We start from the raw sequence: 24,382 nt of genomic DNA, 5'->3' as shown, positions 1-24,382 counted from the left end.
CTTATAATGTAACATTATCCTAAAAAGGCCATATGAAAATTACATGTGCTAATATAATAGTCTCGAGGTATGGCCCCAGGACCAGCAACGTCAGTACCACCTGGGAACTTGTTAACTCCAGATACAGGACATTAGGAATTCTGTGGATGCACCCACCCCTCCCCACCCCCAACAGGTCCTCCGGGTGGTCCTGGTGCGTGCTCAGCTTTGGGCAGCAGTGACTAGTAAATCTGTCACCTTGGTCTTGCCTGCACCTCTGAGGACTGCGGTAGGCTCCCTTGAGCACCGGTGACTAACTGTGGCAGAGGTTTGTCACCCTGCCTGGAGCTAGGAAAGATCATTCCTCTCCTGTTAAGACTTAGTGGAATAAATAATGAACTCCAAATAAGCTGAAAGATGTTCCACGCATCGAACATGGGAGGAAAAATAAATATTAAGTCTAAATCTCTGGAGTAGGGGATGGAGTTATAAATAATTTTTATAATCTGAGAGAAAGTGTAATTTAAAAGATATAATTTAGTAAACATTGATGTATATACATTTTCAAGATACATAGATAGCTAAAAGCGTTGTTTCCTTTTAGGTGGAGCGAGGAAGCCCCAAGAGCTGCTTCTTGTTTTTGGGGTCTGTTCTCTGTGAAGTCAACTGGGTCAGCGTGCTCTCTGATGCCTGGAGTCCCAGTCCCCGCCCAGAGACCCGGGGCATGGTTGTCTGCCTCCTTTTCATGATGATTTTATTGGGAAAGGAAGATCAATTGGTGGACCAAACAGTAAGTTTTTAGAGAGCCTGTGATCGAGTCTTGGCGAGTTCCTTAGATCCTCACTCTGTATGAAGCTGCTGCTTTTCCGTTTGCCCAGTGCCTCTTTCGGTTTGAATAGATGCATGGCCTGTGGGATGCGCCTTCAACTAGCTGCCTGGTTTTCACAGACAGTCCATAGTCTAAGGGAACCATACCAAGTTATAGTATTAAAATCAGTTTCACTTTACATCTCATTAATTGCTGTTCTACCACAGGATCATAGAGTTTCTTTGAAAACTGGATTCTGAATACTTTCAAATCTTAACATTAATGTGTTTTGCCAAGACTTCAGTTACTACTTTCATGAGTACTTCTGCCTTGAGCAATCTGATGTCTTAACTCTTCTATGCTCATAATACACAATGTTAGTGGTCACTCCATAGACTCAGTAAAGACATATTTCTGGCAGAATGGGAGTGCTGGAACTAAAGGAATGTGTGTTTTCATTTTTAGGATTCTCCTCTACTTACTCTGCTTGGACAGACAAGCTCACTGTCGTGGCATCTTGTGGATATTGTGTCATATCAGAGTGTGCTGGGTTATTTCAGCAGCCATTACCAGCCGTCTGTCATCCTGGCAAAGGAATCTTCTGCTGAATTAATTGTGAAGCTCTTGAAAGTGTCTGCAGGCCTTTCTGTTCCTACTGACAGCCAGAAACATCTTGTACGTTAAGTGCGTGCTGTGGAAGGCAGAGTGTTCTTCAGGGCTGGTCGTGTTAGTGCCGCTGACTGTCTTGAACCCTGCAGTGGCTCAGTAGAAAAAGCTGAGGGATGTATATATCATTTGGGCTTCTTGGGTCTTTTAGTTTCATTTATTTCTTCTAGTAAGCCTTTACCTGCTAGCAGTGCCACATGCTAACAAGAGGTGAAAAGGATTAAGGGACAGCAGTGGCCATTGGTTTGCTAATCTGAGTGTCATTGTCAACAGAATGGCAGCAAATAATGAACATAAGTTTAAGGTCTGCAAACTCATATCCCCAATTCACTGTCATTCTTTGGCTTTCTCACCTGAACTGAAAATAATACCTTACCTTTAATGTGTTCTGAAGATTAAGCAATGAACATAAAATTATTGGAAAAGTTCTTGGCAAGTACTTAGTGTATGGTTAATGTTATTAACCGGAGAAGGCAATGGCACCCCATTCCAGTACTCTTGCCTGAAAAATCCCATGGACGGAGGAGCCTGGTAGGCTGCAGTCCATGGGGTCGGTAAGAGTCAGGCACGACTGGGCGACTTTACTTTCACTTTTTCCTTTCATGCATTGAAGAAGGAAATGGCAGCCCACTCCAGTATTCTTGCCTGGAGAATCCCAGGGACAGAGGAGCCTGGTGGGCTGCCGTCTGTGGGGTCGTACGGAGTCGGACACGACTGAAGCGACTTAGCAGCAGCAGCAATGTTATTAACGCAGTAAAAACTGTTCCTGGGCTTTGGGAGAATGTGGGTTCTAGTCTGAGTGTTATGAAAGACTTCTGTTCCCCGGCACAGGGCCCTTAGACATGCCTTTCCTCACGTGGCTCCCTGCTCTGTCCTCTCCACTCCCTGTTGAGGCAGTCAGTGCAGTGCTGTGCTCCCAGGGGATATTCAGTTAACACTGTTGGCATGAACTTATTTGAATGATCGTTTTTTTATTGTCAGGATGCAGTTCCAAAATGCCAAGCCTTCACTCATCAGATGGTTCAGTTCCTCAGCTCCCTGGAACAAAATGGAAAAATCACCTTAGCAGTCCTTGAACAGGAAATGTCTAAGCTCTTGGATGATATCATCGTTTTTAACCCACCTGGTAAGTGACTTTGAAGAAGTCATGTATTCACTCAGTAAATGATTTCCTGCTGTGTGTAAGACATTTTGAGATCAGGATGATGGTCAGGACACTATCATTCTGTTTGCAGAGAAGCTGACGCTGGACACTTGTCATCTCAGCATGGGGGGGCCTGAATTGTAAGGACCTGAGGGAGGGGAGACACTGTCAGGTGCTGCTGGGACGTTAAGTGGGCCGAGGGCCGAGCTAGACAAGTCACCGTGATGATTAAGAGATAACCGGAGACTGTGCAGTGAGCAGCCTTCCTGGATGTTTAGCTCTGAACTTGGAGGGCACTTCAGAATCACCTGTAGGCTTGTGAGGAAACTTTATATGAGAACTTATACTCCCAGCAGTTTGGTAAACTGGACATCCTGACTGCCTCTCCTGCTAAAAACAGCTTGGAATGCTGGATAAATAAAATGTTTTTAAGAAACCAAAAATTAAATGTATTGACAAGTTGGCAGAAAATCTCAGAAGTCAGAAAGTAAGTGAAAGGAGGAGCCCATGAAAATAGATGGAGTGTTGAGGCTGCCTTTTAGCGTGCAGGCTTTTACTGACCTTCTTTGGATTAGGGGAGGCTATAAAGCCCAGGCCCTGCCTAGACTGGGAGCCTTGAAAGGAGCTCCCACGTAGAACCACACAGGACAGTATCCTCAGGGTAAGGATGAATTAGAAATGAACCTGCTCTGAGAAAGGAAGATGGCAATCCTCAGGTTCGTTAAACCCAGCAAATCCCAAGCAAGGTAAATAGAACACCTGTACATACTGTAATGAGACTCCAGAAGCACTGGTGAAAAAAGAAAAACATTACACGGACAGCTGGCTTCCCAGTGGCGTCAGTGGAGATGCAGGACGGCGCAGCCGCACCTTCAGTGTGCTGTGAGGAGACGACCGGTACCTGGGGTGTAAAGCAAGAGCAGCCGCGTTCAAGGAGAAGGACACAATGAAGGTGTTTCCTTGGAGCCTGAGAGTGTTTGTCCCGGTGGACATCATTAAAGCAAGTATCAACTAGAGCATGCTCTTTAGGAAAAGTGGAGTGGTCACAAGTGAGAGGCTTGCATTTCAAGAAGGAAAATAAGCAGAGAAAGTAATGAAGTATGGGTAAATATAAACTAAACTGCTGATATAAACCTACAGTTAATCATTTAGGGATTTAAAAAGCAAAAGCTAGAATTAAATTATATGGCCACAAATATATATAAGTTAAGAAGGGAGTTGAGTTAAAAGCATCCTAAGGTTTTAATACTGTTTGAGGGGGTCAAGAAATTGGTTAAATGTATGTCTTGATAGAATATGAATTGTAAAAATTCTAAGCAGTTCACCAAAAGAAAGAAAGAAAATATGTAATTTCTGAGTCAGTAGAAAGAGATAAAAAGGATTGACCAAAATATGTTCAATCCAATGAAGGCAAGAAGCATGTGGAGAATAGTCTTTGGACACAGTGAGGAAAGGAGCTATGCTATGCTAAGTCGCTTCAGTCGTGTCCGACTCTGTGCGACCCCAGAGACGGCAGCCCACCAGGCTCCTCCGTCCCTGGGATTCTCCAGGCAAGAGCACTGGAGTGGGTTGCCATTTCCTTCTCCAATGCATGAAAGTGAAAAGTGAAAGTGAAGTCGCTCAGTCGTGTCCGACTCTTCGCGACCCCATGGACTGCAGCCTACCAGGCTCCTCCGTCCATGGGATTTTCCAGGCAAGAGTACTGGAGTGGGGTGCCATTGCCTTCTCCGGAGGAAAGGAGAGGGTGGGACAAATTGATATATTGGTAAATATAAATGGACAGATGGTCAAGTTAAAAGACAGAGATTGTCAGATTGCATTAATAATCAACAGCATCTAGTTTTAAGCTATTCATAAGTATATCTACATCATAGGATATAGAAAGATTTCTACAAGGCAATCACGTTAGGCAGATTAAAATAGAAAACTGATGTTGTTGTATCAATATGAGATAGATAGGACTGTAAGGCAGAAAGCATTACAAAGCCAAATGATCTTCAGTGTGTTTTCCCACCCTGAAGTTGCATGAAGAATATATACATACATAAACAAGAAAAAAACATTATTAGAAATCAGAGGGCTTTCCTGGTGGCTCAGTGGTAAAGAATCCACCTGCCAATGCAGGTGACATGGGTTTGATCTCTGATCTGGGAAGATCCCACATGCCACAGAACAACTGTTCCCTTGTGCCAGAACTACTGAGCCTGTGCTCTAAAGCCCAGGAGCCCTGAAGCCCACCTGCCACAAGTGCTGAAGCCCTAGAGCCCGTGCTCCGCAGCAGGAAAAGCCGCCACAATGAGAAGTTTGGGCTTTGAAAGTAGAGAGTAGCCCCTGTTTGCTACAATTAAAGAAAGGCCTGCACAGCAGTAAAGACCCAGCACACCCAAAAATAAATAAATATAAGTAAAATTATTAAAAGAGAAATGAAGAGAGTCACTGGAAATTGATGTGAGGTTCAGTTCACTGGGAAGAAAATGCATAAGGTGAAAATTGACAGAGCTAGGAAGAAAAATGTCAAATTCGCTCATAGAGATTTTGACACGTCTGACAGTAACTGATAGGTCACATAGACAGAGAATCAGTTAGACTGTAGGATGTCTGTATAGCACAGATGGATGTAGTGAGTATGTGGAGAATGATATACCCTGTAAGTGCAGAATGTACACTGTATCAGTCTTACACTGAACAGTTAAGCAACTTGACCCATTACTGGGATTAAAGTATGTCTTCCGTGCATGCTCAGTCACTCAGTCATGTCCAGCTCTTTGCAGCCCCATGGAGTGTAGCCCACCAGGCTCTTCTGTTCATGAAATTTTGAATAACTGGAGCGGGTTGCCATTTCCTCCTCCAAGGAATCTTCCTGGCTCAGGTATCAAACCCACATCTCCTACATTGGCAGGCAGATTCTTTACCACTGTGCCACCTGGGAAGCCCCAAAACATGTCTTAATCAGTTCTAAAGGACTGGTATCAAACAGATTACATATTCTAACCACAGTGCAATGAACTTAAAAGTCAGTAACAAAATGTAACCAAGACGGGAAAAAAATGTACATTGGAAATGAAGAGGAAAACTTTTAAGTAACTGATGGCCAAAGGAACAATAATAATAGAAACTTAAAATATTTAGAACTGATTTTAAGAAAGAACATTAAAAATTAATTAAACATTGAGCTTAAGATATTATAAAAAGAACCATAAAATATAATCAAAATCTATTTAGAAAGGAGATAATAAAGAGAAGATAAATAGGAGACTAAGAATGAACGATGAAACTGGTAAATATAAAGGGCAGATCTAAATGAAATCTGACATCATGTAGATTAATTAGTGATTTGTTGTATCATGGCAACAGTTGAGAAGATGATAGGAGTTAACATCGTCTGGGAGCCAATTAACCTCAGACTTTTAAGAATACATGATATAATTTGTATGATAACCACTTCGAAAATGTTATTTAATTTACAATGAATATTTAACTTCCAAACTAAAGAAAAAGTAGAATAACAAGAAATAATCCCTTAAAAAAAAAAGAAATAAAAGAGAGCAAAAGGAATGTAGAGTAGGAGGAACAAATGGAAGCGTATAGTAATTAAGATGGGCTTCCCAGGTAGCACTAGTGGTAAAGAAGCCGCCTGCTACTGTGAGAGGCATAAGAGATGTGGGTTTGATCCCTGGGTCGGGAAGATCCTCTGGAAGAGGGTATGGCAATTCACTTCAGTATTCATGCCTAGAGAATCCGTTGGCAGAGGAATCTGATTGGCTGTGCTCCATAGGGTCACACAGAGTCAGACACGACTGAAGCGACTTAGCATGTACGCACAGTAAGTAAGATGGGCTTCCCAGGTGGCTCCAGTGGTAAAGAACCCACCTGCCAGTGCCGGAGACATAGAGATGGGCTTCCATGCCCTGGAGGAGGGCAGGGCAACCTACTCCAATATTCTTGCCTGGAGAATACCATGGACAGAGAAGCCTGATGGGCCACAGTCCATAGGGTGACAAAGAATCGGACACGACTTAGCACAGCATGCACATCAGTAATTACGTTAAATACGACTACGATTGTCACAGTGGATACAATAAGGAAGAAACAGACAACCCAGTAGAAAAAAAAATAAACGAGACCCTTAAATTGACATGCTACAAAAGAGAATATTCAAATAACAAATAAACATGTGAAAACATGCTAAACCTTGTTAATATTCAAGGAGATGTAAATTAAGAACTCAATGATATACTCTATCACACCCCTGAGAATAGATAAAATTGAAAAGGTTTCGATATTAAGTGTTGGTGAGGATGTGTATAACTCTCATATACTGCTGAGTACAGAGTAAGTGGGTGCTACCATATTTATTTTTAAATATTTTATTTTTAATTGGAGGATAATTACTTCACAGTATTGTGATGGTTTCTGCCATACGTCAATATGAATCAGCCATGGGTATGCATATGTCCCCTCCCTCTTGAACCTCCCTTCCACCTCCCTCTCCATGCCACCTCACCTGTTTAGGTTGTCACAGAGCACTGGCTTTGGGTTTCCTGCATCAGACAGCAAATTCCCATGGCTCTCTGTTTCACATACGGTAATGGATATGTTCTAGTGCTACTCTCAAATCATCCCACCCTCACCTTCCCTCACTGTGTCCAAAAGTCTGTTCTTTATGTCTGCGTCTCCTTTGCTGCCCTGCAAATAGGATCACGAGTACCATCTTTCTAAATTCCATATATATATACTTTTATATATGATATTTGTCTTGCTCTTTCTGACTTCACTCCATATAATAGGCTCTAGGTTCATCTACTTCATTAGAACAGACTCAAATGTGTTTCTTGTTATAGCTGAGTGGTATTCTATTGTGTATGTGTACCAAAGCTGCTTTATCCATTCACCTGTCAGTGGACATCTAGGTTGCTTCCATGTCCTAATTATTGTAAATAGTGCTGCAATGAACATTGGGGTACATGTGTCTTTTTCAGTTATGGTTTCCTCAGGGTATATGCTCAGTGGAGGGATTGCTGGCTCATATGGTAGTTTTATTCCTGGTTTTTTAAGGAATCTCTATACTGTGCTCTAGGGTGGCTGTATCAATTTGCATTCCCACCAACAGTGCAAGAGGTTTCCCTTTTCTCCACACCTTCTCCAGCATTTATTCTTTTTGATAACAGCCATTCTGACGGGTGTGAGATGATACGTCATTGTAGTTTTTTTTTAATGGATTTATTTTTAATTGCAGGATAATTGCTTTACAGTATTGTGTTGGCTTCTACCAAACATCAACATGAATCAGCCGTAGGTTTACCTGTGTCCCCTCCCATTTCAACATCCCTTCCACCTCCTTCCCCATCCCACCCCTCTACTCATTGTAGTTTTGATTTGCATTTCTTTAATAATGAGTGATGTTGAGCATCTGTTCATGTGTTTGTTAGCCATCTATATGTCTTTTTTGGAGAAATGTCTATTTAAGTCTTCTGCCCACTTTTTGATTGGGTTGTTCGTTTTTCTGTATTGAGCTGTCTGTATATTTTGGAGATTAATCCTTTGTCAGTTGTTTCATTTGCTATTATTTTTTCCCATTCTGAGGATTATCTTTTCACCTTGCTTATAGTTTCCTTTGTTGTACAAAAGCTTTTAAGTTTAATGAGGTCCCATTTGTTTATTTTTGTTTTTATTTCCATTATTCTAGGAGGTGTGTCATAGATGATCTTGCTGTCCTTTATGTCAAAGAGTGTTCTGCCTATGTTTTCCTCTAAGAGTTTTACAGTTTCTGGTCTTACATTTAGGTCTTTAATCCATTTTGAGTTTGTTTTTGTGTATGGTGTTAGGAAGTGTTCTAATTTCATTCTTTTACACATTGCTGACCAGTTTTCCCAGCACCACTTATTGAAAAGACTGTCTTTTCTCTATTGTATAGTTTTGCCTCCTTTGTCAAAGATAAGGTGCCCATAGGCACGTGGATTTATCTCTGGGCTTTCTGTCTTGTTGCACTGGTGTATATTTCTCTTTTTGAACTAGTACCATACTGTCTTGATGATTGTAGCTTTGTAATATAGTCTGAAGTCAGGAAAGTTGATTCCTCTAGCTCCATTCTTCTTCTCTAAATTGCTTTGGCTATTTGGAGTCTTTTGTGTTTTCATACAAATTGTGGAATTAATTTGTTCCAGTTCTGTGAAAAATACCATTGGTAGTTTGATAGGGGTTGCACTGGATCTGTAGATTGCTTTGGGTATAGTCATTTTCACAATATTGATTCTTCCAATCCAAAAACATGGTATATCTCTCCATCTGTTTGTGTTGTCTTTGTTTTCTTTCATCAGTGTCTTAAATGTTTCATCATTTTTAAACATGTACATGTTTGAATGTTTAATCATTTCATCATTTTTAAACATTTGGCATCATCTACTAGTTTGCATATCCCATGGCTCAGAATTTCACTTCTTGGTATGCAGCCAAAGAAATGTTTTCTTGTGCCACGGGAAACATGAACAATGTCCCTGTGCATATGAGGGCAGCCAAACTGGGAACAAGTCCTGTGTTCAGTAGGCAAGATGAAGTATTGTATATTCACATAATGAAATGCTCTATAGCAGTGAGAATTGCACCAGCACAGATGAATCTCAAACATTTTTGTTGTTGTTGTTTATTTAGATCCTATTTGAAAGTAGGCAACGGTAGTTTTTAGGGAAGCATACTAGTAGAACACTGGTGTGACTATTTGAGTTGGTTGGACAGGGGAACAGAAAAATCAGTTGAAATTTCTTGGACATATCTGTGATATAGATTTATCACAGAGCGTATCTAAAATGGTAGTTAAAATGTAGATTCTGAAGTGACTGCCTGGCTTTGTGACCTTGAACGTACGTGTGACCTCATCTGCATAGAAAGGATAATAATTGTTCCTGTGTTGTTGTTGTTCACTTGCCATTTGTGTCCGACTCTGTGACCCCATGGACTGCAGCACACCAGACCTGCCTGTCCCTCACCGTCTCCCAGAGCTTGCCCAAGTTCATGTCCATTGCATCAATGATGCCATCCAGCCATCTCATCCACTGATGCCCTCTTCTCCTACTGTCCTCAAGCTTTCCAAGCATCAGGGTCTTTTCTAGTGAGTCAGTTGTTCACATCAGGTGACCAAAATATTGGAGCTTCAGCTTCAGCTTCAGTCCTTCCAATGAGTATTCGGGGTTAACTTCCTTTAAGATGACTGGTTTGATCTCCTTGCTGTCCAAGAGACTCTGAAAGACTCTTCTCCAGCACCACAGTTCGAAGGCATCAATTCTTCAGCGCTCTGCGTTCTTTACTGTCCAGCTATCACAACCGTACGTGCCCACTGGAAAGACTATCGCCTTGGCTATACAGACGTTTGTCAGCAAAGAGAGATCTTTGCTTTTCAACGCACTATCTAGGTTTGTCATCGCTTTCCTGCCAACAAGCAATTGTCTTCTGATTTCATGGCTGCAGTCACTATCTGCAGTGATTTTAGAATCCAAGAAGAGGAAATCTGTCACTGCTTCCACCTTTTCCCCTTCTTTTTGCCGAGAAGTGATGGGGCCGATGCCATGACCTTAGTTTTTTTAATATTTAGTTTTAAGCCAGCTTTTTCACTCTCCTCCTTCACCCTCATCAAGTTATTTAGTTCCTCTTCGCTTTCTGCCATTAGGGTGGTATCATCCGCGTATCTGAGATTTTTGGTGTTTCTCTTGCCAATCTTGATTCCAGCTTATAACTCATCCAGCCCGGCATGTCTCATGATGTGCTCAGCATATAAGTTAAATAAACGTGGTGACAGCGAACAACCTTGTTGTACTCCTTTCTCAGTTAGGAAGCAACAGTCAGAATCCTATATGGAACAACTGACTGGTTCATGATTGAGAAAGAATTGTCCCTGTATTGTATAGATATTTTAAGTATGGAATGAGATAATATAGCTAAAGCAGTAACATGGAAAGTCAGCAACACTTAGTGACTGTTAAAAGAAAAAGAAGAAAAATTAGCAGACAATAATGGAGAAATTGATTTAGAGTTGGTCTTATGTAACTGGACCCAGAAGATTGAATAATAGCCAGGCAAAACAATGAAGGGCACTCTCAGTTCAGTTCAGTTGCTCAGTCTTGTCCAACTCCACGGATTGCAGCAGGCCAGGCCTCCCTGTCCACCAACTTCCAGAGGTCACAGATGTCCATTGAGTCGGTGATGCCATCCAGCCACCTCATCTTTTGTCGTCCCCTTCTCCTCCTGCCTTCAATCTTTCCTAGCATCAGGGTCTTTTCAAATGAGTTAGTTCTTCACATCAGGTGGCCAAAGTATCAGCTTCAGTATCAGTCCTTCCAAGGAATATTCAGGACTGATTTCCTTTAGGACTGGTTGGATCCCCTTGCTGTCCAAGGGACTCTCAAGAGTCTTCTTCAACACCACAGTTCAAAAGCATCAATTCTTTACCACTCAACTTTCTTTATAGTCCAACTCTCACATCCATACATGACTACTGGAAAAACCATTGATGGACCTTTGTTGGCAAAGTAATATCTCTGCCTTTTAATATGCTGTCTAGGTGTGTCATAACTTTTCTAACCAAGGAGCAAGCATCTTTTAATTTCATGGCTGCAGTCACCATCTGCAGTGATTTTGGAGCCCCCCAAAATAAAGTCTGTCACTGTTTCCATTGTTTCTCCATCTATTTGCCATGAAGTGATGGGACCAGATGCCATGATCTTAGTTTTCTGAATGTTGAGCTTTAAGCCAACTTTTTCACTCTCCTCTTTCACTTTCGTCAAGATGCTCTTTAGTTCTTTGCTTTCTGCCATAAGTGTGGTGTCATCTGCATATCTGAGGTTGTTGATATTTCTCCCGGCACTCTTGATTCCAGCTTGTACTTCATCCAGTCCAGCATTTCTCATGATGTACTCTGCATATAAGTTAGATAAGAAGGGTGGCAATATATAGCCTTGACGTACTTTCCTGATTTGGAACCAGTCTGTTGTTCTGTGTCCAGTTCTAACTGTTCCTGACCTGCATACAGATTTCTCAGGAGGCAGGTCAGGTAGTCTGGTATTCCCATCTCTTTAACAAGTTTCCACAGTTTGTTGTGATCCACACAGTCAAAGGTTTTTGCGTAGTCAGTGAAGCAGGAGTAGATGTTTTTCTGGAACTCTCGTACTTTTTCGATGATCCAACGGATGTTGGCAGTTTGATCTCTGGTTCCTCTGCCTTTTCTGAATCCAGCTGGAGCATCTGGAAGTTCATGGTTCATGTACTGTAGAAGCCTGGCTTGGAGAATTTTGAGCATTACTTTGCTAGCGTATGAGATGAGTGCAGAATGCATTCTAGAAACATCTTAATCAGAAGAATGGCATACTAGAAACTTCTTAATCAGAATCAGTTCTGGTTTTTAAGGAAATATTTGTTGGCTCAGTTGATGGTGAATGGGAAGGGGAGAGGCTGCAATCTATTAGGCTTATTGGAATCATTTTTGTTCCCATGAGTCATAATTAAAAGATAGATTAAAGTCACTATTCACAGATGTAAACTGGTATATATAGAATGGATAAACAACAGGTCCTCCTGTAGAGCACAGGGAACTAAATTCAATATCATGTGGTAGCCATAATGGAAAAGAATATGAAAAAATCTGTGTGTGTGTTTATGTGTGTATTTATCTGAGTCACTTGCTGTATGGCAGTAATTAATACAACATTGTAGGTCAATTATACTTCAATAAAAAATATTTTTTAAAAAAATCAGGAAAAATTGGGGGGGTAAAAAAGGTTTTAAGGTCTTGCAGGAGTTCCTGCTTTGCTCTTCAAAGTGTTTATGTACCATATCCTATCCGTAAAATCTAAGCACTATCCAGGATTTTCTTTCTGGCCCCTGCAGAGCAGCTGCTTTGAAACAGTGTTGTCCCTTCATCACGTTCACGTCATCACACCAGCAGCCTTTGGCACGTATGTGTTTGTGTTCCCTTTTAGACCTGGACAGCCAGACCCGCCACATGGCCCTCAGCAGCCTCTTCATGGAAGTCCTGATGATGATGAACAATGCGACTGTCCCAACTGCAGAGTTCCTCCGAGGCAGTATCCGGACCTGGATTGGGCAAAAAGTGCACGGGCTGGTGGTGCTGCCTCTGTTAACAGCCGCCTGCCAGAGCCTGGCTTCTGTCCGCCACATGGCCGAGACGACGGAAGCCTGCATCACTGCTTACTTCAAAGAGGGTAAGAGCATCCTCTTACCCTCAGTAGGCTCTCAGTTGATCCATCTTCTCCAGGGAAGATTAGGTGGCTCAGTAGTAAAGAATTGCCTGCAAGAGACTCAGGTTTGATCCCTGGGTTGAGAAGATCCCCTGGAGTAGGAAATGGCAACTCACCCCCAATATTCTTGCCTGGAAAATCCCATGGACAGAGGAGCCTGATGGGCTATAGTCCATGGGATTACAAAGAGTCAGACACGACTGAGTGACTGAGCACATGCACTGAAGGAGATACCTTTTCCAGACCCTTCCTGTTGAAGGATTGTACCACTCTAATTTCTCTGTAAATGTTGTTGATGTTTCAGGATATAGTTTGTTTTCTTCATGAAGATCTGTAGTCAGCATGAGAACCTTTGGCCCATGTTGCTACCATCTTGTTTCAAGGAAGGGAACCTCTGACTCGTTAAAATGAGGGGTTTTGCAGTGTCAGACCAATCCTTGTATGATAGGTAAATTGTGTACGTCATAGGCCTAGTCATAGTCCTAAAAGCAAATGCTATAAACCAGAATCTTTGTAATTATCCACTATATTAATTTCCTCTATTTTGTCGCTTGTTAAAATTTTTCTTAGGTCCTTTTATTGCTTTTTGTCATATATTTTAAACTATTATGAAGAAGTTCTCTCCCTTACCCCCATGCCCATTCCTGATGTGTCTTTATTTCCTACCTGTACACTTGCAGATTCTGGCAACAGCTTGGCCTGGTTAAGAACTGCTCAGAGCAGTGCCTCTTAACTGCTGCCCAGATATACATCTTCGTGCTCACAGGAGGGGGAGGAAGAGTGCTGGAGTGGGAATGCCAGGGGCTCCTGTGACCTGCCCCTGCCTCCTTTGCAGCACACGGGGATCCATGCTCCCGTGTCCCCCGTGGAAGGCTCTGTGCTGTCACCAGGCCACCGTACTCTCGTTCCCGCCCCCAGAATTGAGAAGCATCAGGACAACCCTCTTGCTCCAAATTTGTTACTCTTTGTTCCTGAAATCAAATTCGTTTTTTCCCTTTATGAAACATTTTCAAGAATTTGTGTATTTAAGATAGGAGTCAAATGAAACTTTGATGCTTAAAAAAATACTTACGATGGATAAAGTAATAATAATATCCCTCAGAAAAGCTGAAGTGTTCGTAACATACTTAAAAATGGTATTCGGTAAAATTAAAATTCTTAGATGACTGGGACAGGCAGTGTCTGTGATTTTAATGGTCATAGTATGGTGAAAGAGGGATTTATGAAAAAGCAGCCAGTCACATGCCTGACTTCTTAACCCTTGGAACTGGCAGCCAGGACACAGGCATTTAGCCTGAGGGCTTGCAGTCCAAACCGTGAAGCGTTGTCAGGCCCTCCGAGGCCAAGGTGAGTGGTGTTTTCTCGACATGAAGCTTTTAAATTTTAAAGTGAAAGGCTCATCAGAGTAGTTAGGAAGTTTGATTCTTGCTCTTACCCCGTTCTCTCGGTGTTCTTTTCTTAGGCTCCCTCAAACAGAATCTAGGATGGGGCCCCATTCTGGTGTCCCTTCAGGTTCCCGAGCTCACCATTGAAGAGTTTCTGCAGGAGTGCCTGTCCCTTGGCAGCTACTTGACTCTCTACGTCTACTTGCTTCAGTGTCTAAATAGCGAGCAGACGCTAAGGAACGAAATGAAAGTGCTGCTTCTCTTAAGCAAGTGGTTGGAACAGGTATATCCGAGGTATGCTGATCTTCCAGTTGCTACAGCCAACCCGCAGGTTGGAATAGCTGGAAATTTGGGCTTAGATTAGTGTCCATTTCAGTGCAGAGACCCAAGTGATGCATAAGAAACAAACAAGGCTGTTTCGGGAAGATTTTCCTTACATGGACCGATTTTCTCAGCAGGCTTTTGATTTCCTAAAACAGGCATTTTTGAAGCACCACCTTTAGCTTTGATTCAGTTAAGTAGGTAGGGGTAGCAGCGTTTATCTCACTTGAGTGCAAGGACATCGAGCTCATATACGGCGACCAGCACGTAGAAGGCGCAGTGAATATCAGCTGCTCCTGTACTGTCCCAGTACTTTATTAACATTGTAACTTGTCAGCCTAAGCTTTTAAAGGGCGCAGTGTCCCTAATTCTGAAAGCTCCCGTGTGGACTTCTGGTTAAATGAGGGTGGAAAGAATCTCTTCCTGATTAATTCTCCCTACCCACACCCCCTAACTCCTCAGCTCTATGCAGGAAGAAGCAAAGCTGTTTCTGTGGTGGCACCAAGTCCTGCAGCTGTCTCTGGTTCAGATGGAGCAGAATGACTCGGTCTTGACAGAGTCTGTCATTCGAATCCTGCTTATGCTTCAAGGCCGGCAGAACCTGTTGGCTGAGGAGAGGCTCAGCTCAGGGATTCTCGGGGCAATTGGGCTGGGCCGGAAGTCACCCTTGTCCAACAGGTGAGAAGGCATCTGCCGCTGCTCTTGTAAGTGGGCCTCAGACACCTGCGCCTGCCTAGGGGTCGAGGTACTAGGTAGCTTTTCTGTTTGGGGGCTAGGTTCCTTCCAGAGATTAATAAGAAAACTATAGAGCCTGATTACATCTTTATATTTTAAAAAGGATGTTTTTTTTCCCATTTTAAAACAACTTTTATGTTCAAAGTGTTTTTTTTAGCAGTATCTCATTGTCTTTTGACCTTGTAACCTGACCACACTACTCATTGCTTTTTGCCTTTGAGCCAGTGATGGTGTGCAGGGCTAGGTTAAAATGCCTGGTCAGCTGCTACACTGCCAGCGCTTTGTCAGGGAAACCCAGGTTCTGTGAGGGACTTGGTCTAGCAGCATTAAGTCAAGATGAGTGGAAGTTAACTGATGAGAAGGATGAGTAATGAGAAACAAAGTCAGGCTTTTGTTGCTAAAAATTCCGAGGTGAGAAAGAATTTGCCATTAGTCCCATTTTATCCTCTAAGGCTTATTTGTATCATGGTTTTTCTGCTAAAGGTCTTACCTGGTTTGAAAAACATTCCCATACTATTCTGATATCAGCATTCTTATGGAATAACCACCTAGTCCAAACCAGTGTACATCATGCTCCTTTGTTTATGGTAGAATTTAGCAGGGCTAAATTTGATTTGATTTTTACTAAATTAAGTGTGATTTGATTCTCTTGAATTGTAAAACGCATGGCACATATAGTTTATCATGGTAACCCTTTTAAAATGTATAATACAGGGACTTCCGTTGGGGTCCAGTGGTTAAGACTGCTTCCACTGTAGGGAGCACAGGTTCGATCCCTGTTTGGGGAGCTGAGATCCCACATGCCATGCAGTACAGCCAAAATAAAAAGAAAAAATGTGCAGTTCAGTGGTATGTAGTACATTCACAGCATTGTTGCAGCCGTTACCACTGTTTTGTTCCAGATCATTTTCATCATCCCAGAAGGAAATCCTATACCTGCTAAGCAATCACTCTCTTTTCGCCTCTCCCCCAAGTCTCTGGCAACCACTCATGGATTTTCTGACTTTTATGTATATCCTGTTCTGGACATCTCACATAAATGGAATATACAATACATGGCCTCTTGCATCTGGCTTCTTTCACTTAATGAAGTTTCAAGGCTTATCCGTATGTTAGCATGCACCAGTACTTATTTCCTCTTTCATTGTTTGGGTGGTGGTAATGGAAGGACCATAAAGAATTCCTTGATCATATTTATAATTTTCCCAAGGAGGCTAATAGTAGCAGCAGGTCTGGAGATGTGTTTATTTTTTTTTAATAGAAAATGTGATGTTTGTTATAAAATGCTTACTTTAATAGTCATTTACTTCCTGTAATTCCTCCCTAACACCTAAGGTTCCGAGTGGCTGCCCGAAGCATGGCTGCCTTCCTTTCAGTTCAAGTTCCTGCCGAGGATCAGATCCGCTTGAAGCCCAGCTCTGAGTTATATCTGACCATGAAAGCTCAGCAGGTCAGTAAAAAGCTTCATGGTTAAGGGTTAGAAGTTTTCCACAGGAGGAGGGAAGGTGGCAACTGAGGTCTTCACACGTGAGGACCTGATGACCATTATTGGCAGTAGGACAGCATGCCCTCTGTGGACTCTGCTTACTGGAAAATGGTCACCACATGGCCTGTCTTGGATTTTAAACCAGTTTTTGTAGGCACTTGCCCAGAGTGCTGTTACCACCCTTGTAGAAGAAGCACGATCACGAGCAAGCCAGCCTAGGGTCATATTTGATTCTGACGACATGACTGTATGCCAGTGTCACATGCTGGGCCTGGGGACAGGCACAGAGGACGAGACTACAGTTGAGACCGATAGGCATTAGCTGAACTCCAGCTGGGAACCAAGGGAGTGGTTCCTGTTTTGTGAGTCTGGGGGTTGACCACTGTCCATGTATCTGACATGGACAAAATGGTAGCTGTGAAAAATGACAGTTTGTTCTAAAAACGTGGAAGGCCACCTGGCAGCAGTCCTATCCCATAACTGCTTCACCCGTAAACAGTACTGAGGTGTGGAACACAAAACGATAGCCGTCGTTCTCGAGTGCTTACTGCTCGCCAGGCACTGTTGTGAGTTTTAACTTGCTTGATGTTAATGAGTTAAAGTTTTAACTCTTCTAATTCTCATAACAACCCTAAACAACAGGAACTTTCATTATCCTGGTTTTGTTGATGAGGAAATGCAGACAGAAAGAGGCTAAGGAATTTGTCCCACATCACACAGCCACAGAGGGCTGGGCCTGGGATTCCCTGGGCCTGTCTGGGTCCAGCTTTGTGCTCTTGCCTCTCTGCAGTACCGTCTCTGTACACAGGAAACACTTAGACCTCTTAGCTTTTGTCTTTTGCAGCATTGTCATGTCTGAGTCAGCCATGTATAGTAGATATCTCAGTAGTAAGAGCAAAGATCAAGTGAAAAAATTAGCAGGTTCTTCACAGGTATCCTGATTTATGCAGTACGTGCTGTTTTGTTATAGATTGGTTAGACAGCCACCGTTTGAATCCCTAACATCATGTAAGAGCCATCACACGTGGGCAGATGAGTGTCCCAGGGGGCGGTCATGAAGTCAGTGACATGCATTTCAGGCTGCGTTTGGGAAGTCTGCTCGCCTGCACCCACCAGCACCTGGGGCGTGGCTTTGCTTTAGTGGCCGGCAGGTCCTCCAGGCCTTGGCAGGCTTTGCTGCCTTTAGATTTACAGTGATGACATGCTTGTCATCTGGGTTTTCAGACTTGAAAGACTTCATCTTTTAATAAAATGAGTACTCTTAGGCAAACTGTCAAAGTAGCCTATTCTTTAAAAAAGAAAAAGAAAAGAAAGGGAGGTATGTGGGGTGGGGGAGAGACAGATGGAAGCTGTGGTTAGTGTGAGTGCCTGTCCCTACTGATTCTTGTTCTTAGATTAACTCTGTTCACACAGCTGTTAGCTTGGTACCAAAATCCCTTCCATTGTTTATTTTCAACCCAAAACTTCGGCCTTAAACCACTTGGTAACTTATTTCTAAGCTGCTTGTTCATTTACCATCCCCCCCGCACCTCCAAATCTTCTCTCTCCTTATTTACTGAGCCAAGCAAATTCCATCTTTTGGTTGTTGTTGTTATTGATTTATTTAAAAAATTTTAATTGGAGAACAGTTGCTTTACAGTATTGTATTGGTTTCTGCCATTTTTAAACATGAATCAGCCATAGGTGTACGCATGTCCCCTCCATCTTTTTTTAAATTAATTTTTATTTATTTATTCACTTATGCATTTTTAATCGAAGGATAATTGCTTTACAGTATTGTGTTGGTTTCTGCCAAACATCAAAATGAATGAGCCACAGGTGTACCTGTGTCCCCTCCTTCTTGAACCCCTCCCCCTCCCGCCATCCCACCCCTCTAGGCTGTCACAGAGCAGCTGATTGGAGCTCCCTGTGCCGTCTAGTGCAGTGGTCCCCTTACGTGAGAGGGGTACTTCATGCTTCATGTTCAGAATCTAGGGGCGGCCAAGCTCCCCGTCTCCCCAGGAACCATTGTTGTGATTTTTTTTTTTTTTTTTGCGGTTTTTTCTAAATACAGTCTTTTTCTGTTCTCCCAGTATGAAGGGACGAAAAATTAAAATTATGGAAGTAAAGAACGTTTTTCCTCATTCCTGAAGAGATGCATGGGAATATCATTGCTGTTTCTGTTGGGTGGAAACCAGAGGAGCTTGGTCTGTCTGCTGTGTTTGTTGACTGATAGAGCAATCTTATCAGTCACCCTCAGCAGCACTTAGCCACTGGTTTCTTCTGAATTTTATCTAGTTATGGTTTAGTACGACATTACTTCATAACCCGAGAACAAACCCAACAGAAATTAAAACAGGTCTCACGGGTAACCGAAGCCTGTGGTTTCTGGTTGAGGCTCCAGGAGAGACGCAGAGGACGTGCTGGTGGGGGTGCTGCACCGCTGGCACGGGGGCAAGGAGGACAAGGAAGAAGACAGCGGGGAAGGACTGGGGAGCGGCACAGGCCAGGAGGAGGAATGTGGAAGGCGGCCGAAGCCGGAGAGGCTTAGGCTGCTGGCCTCCTCCCGCTTGCGGCTAACCAGTGCCTGCCTTTAAGAAGCCTGGCTGCAGTTCTGTAGCCCTCCCGGGAGGCTCCCAGCTGCCCCAGATGACAGCAGCAGGTGCGCTACACCTGCGGGAACGTGTTACCTGCATCCGTGTGGTTAACCCTCTTGTCTTCCATGTCTTTTAGGCTCTGAATGCTCTTGAATCCTTGACATCGAGTAAGCAGTATGTTGAATACCAGGATCAGATTTCTCAGGCTGCACAATTTATAAAGCATCCTGGCCATTGCCTCCAGGATGGGAAAAGCTTCCTGGCTCTTCTTGTGAACTGTCTGTATCCAGAAGTGCATTATTTGGACAACATCCGATAGTAACTCAGAGGCTCTCGATAAACCTGTTGCTATTTATGTTTACATTTAACTTTGCTGTTGCACAGGTAACTTGGCTCAGTTTCACCTGCCGTTTGGCCAATGAGTTAGCTGACCATAGATGCAGGTTGGTGAGTGAGCACTAGATAATTCTGTCGTGCATGTGCACATATGTATGTGTGTGTTTCCTTAGCTCTTAGAACGTTCCAGGGACTCTGTATTACTTGTATTCATCCAACAAGAGAAACTTACTAAGTTCTACTGGGTAGAGAACCACTCACGATTCCTGAATACCTGTCATCTCATGAGACCCCAGGATGGGGTGCTTTTGTGTGTCGCCACTTCTCTTCTCCTCTCTGATTTAAATGTCAAGACTCCTGCGCCAGATCTCACTGCTTGGGGAATCATGTTGAACCCTCACTTTTGAACCCCGGTTGTGTTCCTTCAAAGTACAAAAGCTCTGAAAATGTATGCATTTCTCAAAGAAGGGGGAGGTACTCCCACAGCTTAAAATATTTCTCTCAGAAGGGAGATAAGAATGCTGAATCAAAGTCCCTGTCTCAGATGTGACCACTTGATCCTGGTTGAAGCGGACAGCAGAGGTGGTGACACGTCCACTTCCGTCCAGCCGTGTGTCCTCATGGAGAAGCCATTTGCTCTAAATCGGGGGTGTGTGCTGGCAGTTGTGGGGAGCAAGTCACGCACAGGTGTGTTTTGTTTGATCCCCGTGGCTGAGCGTGTAGGCAGGGCTTCCTCTCTGCAGTTCAGTGTAGATGTACGATCCCTTTGGTCCTACCCTGGCCCACTCCTTCATTCACATCACTCACTTGGTCCCTGTAGACATGTCATGTGCAACTCTTTCCAGACCCCAAGTTTGATGTCTAAAGGTCCTGCTGTTGAGAGAGACAGAAACAGAGACCTCAATTCTCTGTTCCCTGCCTGTTTATCCACTCCAGATTTAAACTCAAATGAAGCTGGCAAACCTGCTGAGACACTGCTGGTCAGTGGAAACCGGGTCAGGTCAGGAGACTTAATTGAAATTTGGCATTTTTTAAATCGGCATGTGCCTGCTGTTGTTAACAGTTCCTTCGTCACCGAAGCTTGTCTACAGACGGCGTTGCCTTGTGTTACTGCCATCTTCTTTCTCTTGTCGTATTGCCCCCTCACCCCCCTGGAATTAACATTTTGACTTCTGTCATCATAGTCCTAATTCTGTTGGCTCAAAATTGATTTTGTTTGTCCAGCCAGCATACCATGCCTTGTTTCAGGGTTATCTATAGCCTGAGAATATTTACCTAAAAAACGTGTTAATCACTGAGAACTTTTACCAGTGGGATGGGTTAAGCTAGTGATAATCTCTTCCAAGTATCAATTTGGGGTGCCTCCCCCAACAGTCAGAAGTGTGTAGGAGCTGTTCTTTATTTTGAATCTCTAGTTGAACAGAACAGTTCTGCCCCTCAGACATGCTCTGGTAAAGACCATCCCTGTTACCCTTCAAGTCCTGTGGGCCACCAAGTACCCATCTCCGAGGGACGCATCTCAGAGCTTTCCTTGTGACAAATTTTAGAAGCTGTGGGCCGCTCCATGGCTGATTTGGCAACAAAGATTTTTATGACAGGAAATGTTCTGTGTGCTGCTTTCTTTGAGGAAGATGTAATTACTGATATCCTAGAATGTGAAAATTTTGAGTGACAGTACATATGTTCAAAGAAAATTATGTTTAATCTCAATTTTTGAAGATTTATAATATTTATAATGTATTTGCTCTGTAAAAATTATTAAAAAATAAATCAATCTTTGGTTGTAGCTGGTAAGAATTTGATTTTTAGGGACATCACACTATCTTGTAAAGTATTTCAGTTGTTGATGAAGATTTTTTTATGCCTGATTTCATCTATTTTCTTGGATACCAACTGGATTATCAGAGATGATTGGTAAAAGTCCTTCCTCTTTATGCTTCATAGTGGAAGGTTTACTCACACATAGGTTCCTCTGAGAGGCTCTGGGCTAAGAAATGACTGTAACGACACTGAGACAGATCAAAAGGTGGCTACATTGCTGTAGCCTCCTGGGAAAGAAGAGACCAGTCTGCCCACTGGCTTTCAGGAATAATGAGCCTTTGTCGGCAAAATAGTCACCTCCAGAGAGTGCGGGGCCAGTTACAGAGACAGCGGCGCTGCATATTGACACCGAGTCAGTAAGACCAAGGAACTGCCTGGCCGAGCGGTGTTGAAGGTGAACAGCACAGACGTTCCCCGCACGTGGCCAGCAGTGGCATCTGGTTCAGGCTGGGATGCCTGGCAGCTTCTGGGCTTGCTGAAAAGCACCTCTTGTGCTTCTCCACCTGCCTCTCTGAAGTTCCCATGGGGTGGGCCAGAGAGGCACACTGCACCCCAAGATCTCCTGGCTCCCCCAGCTCACTCTGCAGAAAATGGGATGCACAGACGCCAAGGGAGGTCGGTCCTGCGGACGCATCTGCTCAGCCTGGCGGCACCCGGACCACCCTCCATGTTCCTCAAGCTCCTGGTTCAGAGTTTGACCACCAGTCTGTTGGCCCGGTCACGTCTGCCTCCCTGGGTTGCCTGAGTCTCTCAGTTCTTTGAGGTGGGGGAAGCCGAGTCCAGAAAGCGGGAACCCCACAGCAGCCCGGCCTCTAACCGAGTGCCAACCCGCTTCCTTCCTTGCAGTGTGTCCACATCATACCAGTAGAGTGTCTGCGTCCTTTTTTTCCTTTTGAGTGAAGGTGAGACACAGTTTTCTATTGGATTTTTAAACCTAAAATTAATTTCTGGAGCAGGAAGCAGATGTTATAGAATCATGACCTTTGAGGTCAGCAGGGGCATTGAAGCTCATCTGGCCCCACCTCTCAGCCAGGATCCCAGGCTTGGTCCTCCAGCCTCCCCCTCACCCCTTCCTGTGGTCACTAGTCCTGCCCCTCATAGACAAGCCCAGGTGACCATTGGCAGCCTCTGTTTGTAGCTCTGCTTTATACTGGGCTGAAACTGGCCTCCTGGTGACACTGGTTATGGTTCTGCTGGAGCTATTCTCCTGCCTCTTTGCAACAGATAGTCCTTCAGACCTTTGGACAGTTTCATAGCTCATCAGCCCTCTGACCCTGCCCGTCTGCCCACACCTCAGGCTTCTACACTTGATCTTAGCCAAAAGGCTGAGAAGCGATTCTCAGGCTTCTTCAGGCTAAATGCCTAGTGCCTTTAGTTAGTCCTCTTCCCTTCAGTGTCTGCCAGGGCTGCCCTTCAGAAAGCGACCCAAATTAGCCCACGTTACTAGCAAGGGGCCATGCCCGGGAATACAGGAGCTCAGGTGGCGCTAGTGGTAAAGAGCCTGCCTGCCAGTGCAGGAGATGTAAGAGACAGTGGTTCATTTCCTGGGTTCGGAGATCCCCTGGAGGAGGAAATGGCAACCCATTCCAGCCTTCTTGCCTGGAGAATTCCATGGACAGAGGAGCCTGGAGGGCTACAGTCCATGGGGTCACAAGAAGTCAGACACGACTGAGTGACTGAGCACACATGCCCAGGAATAGCAGGGGCAGGTCTCAGGTGAGACAAATGAGGTGCCCAGAGCACATGCATAATCTGGCACCACATGCATAAGCTGGCACCACCTGCAGGAGTGTGTGCCACCTCAGGCTTTGTGCCCTCAGACTAGCGTCTGCCTTGGGGGTTGGCCTAACACCAGTGTGGGTCCAGCAGCAGCGCTCGCTCCCCTGGACATGTGGGCAGCATCGGCTCAGCAGCTGTGCCCTCTGGTTGGCACATTCAATCGTCGCTGAGTCAAGCTCCAGAGCTTGGTTTATCATCAGTTGCTGCTGAAGACTGGTCTCATCACCGGCCTGCATGATACGTCCGACAATAAGGCGCTTTGCACTTACCCTTCAAAACTATCTCCCACATTTTGGACTGTTACAGCTTACTTTGAGATAACTATTAATATAATTTAAATTTGAACTGAAAACTATTCTGCTCAGTTAATTTTGTCTTATTAAGCAAAATGGAGAGTATAATGGGCAAAGTAAGTGTGTTGCTTAAAAAAGAAGACTCCTCCTGTGATCCTCCGTTTGTATCTGGGAGGTTCTGGATAAAGTTCTTGGCTTCCAGCCAGGTGCTAATACCGACCTTGTTCTGGTCTGTGATGATCCTGGTCCGTGCTGACTGACCCTCTGCATGATAGATGCATCGTGTGTCCTGTGGAGGCTGTGCTTGATGCTTCCTTCAGTCTAGATAGGGTTTCCCTGGTGACTCAGTGGTAAATAATCGGTTTGATTTCTGGTAACAATAACTTGAAAAAATAAAACTACTGACTATTTTGGGATAATGAAACCACTAAGGAATGTTTTTCATTAAAACTTTTATTTTTTAAAGTACATATGTAATATCTCCTGAGCACGAGGGTTAGGATTTATTTTTCTTCCAGTGGCTTAATTTCCTCAAGTGGCAGCAAATACTTCTTAAGTGTGCTCAACTTTTTTCCTTCCCACATGCCTAGTGTGCCCTTGAAAAATCACAGCTTATTTTGGTCATTAAATGTATAATATTTACTTATTGTTGACATTTTACATGCTTGTACAAAGGATGAGTTTTTTTTCTTATATAATGATGAGACATGAAATGAGAACTGGTTAAGTATAATTCTGCAAATAAATGATTCAAATTTAATTTACATGTGGTAGATGTCTCATTTTTGGCAAGTTGGTTGGCAGGTCTT

General features: G+C 43.6%; 1 protein-coding gene across 2 annotated transcripts in view; it reads left to right on the top strand.

Annotated features, from left to right (window-relative positions):
• The window catches only part of EPG5 (ectopic P-granules 5 autophagy tethering factor), a 132,080-nt gene extending 107,783 nt beyond the window's left edge, over positions 1–24,297 (top strand). For both annotated transcript variants that reach the window (XM_070361935.1, XM_070361934.1), the window contains exons 37-44: positions 584–769; positions 1,253–1,462; positions 2,435–2,579; positions 12,563–12,805; positions 14,304–14,520; positions 15,010–15,225; positions 16,618–16,732; positions 19,481–24,297. In XM_070361935.1, the coding sequence (XP_070218036.1) occupies positions 584–769; positions 1,253–1,462; positions 2,435–2,579; positions 12,563–12,805; positions 14,304–14,520; positions 15,010–15,225; positions 16,618–16,732; positions 19,481–19,663 (1,515 nt within the window). In that variant the 3' untranslated portion in view covers positions 19,664–24,297. The remainder of the gene's footprint in view (positions 1–583; positions 770–1,252; positions 1,463–2,434; positions 2,580–12,562; positions 12,806–14,303; positions 14,521–15,009; positions 15,226–16,617; positions 16,733–19,480) is intronic.
• Positions 24,298–24,382: the final 85 nt, after the last annotated feature.

This window comes from Bos mutus, chromosome 24 (assembly GCF_027580195.1).
Source record: "Bos mutus isolate GX-2022 chromosome 24, NWIPB_WYAK_1.1, whole genome shotgun sequence".
NCBI classification, from domain to species: Eukaryota; Metazoa; Chordata; class Mammalia; order Artiodactyla; family Bovidae; genus Bos; species Bos mutus.
The sequence above is the reverse complement of the archived record's forward strand: the minus strand, read 5'-3'. Positions and strand labels throughout refer to the sequence as shown.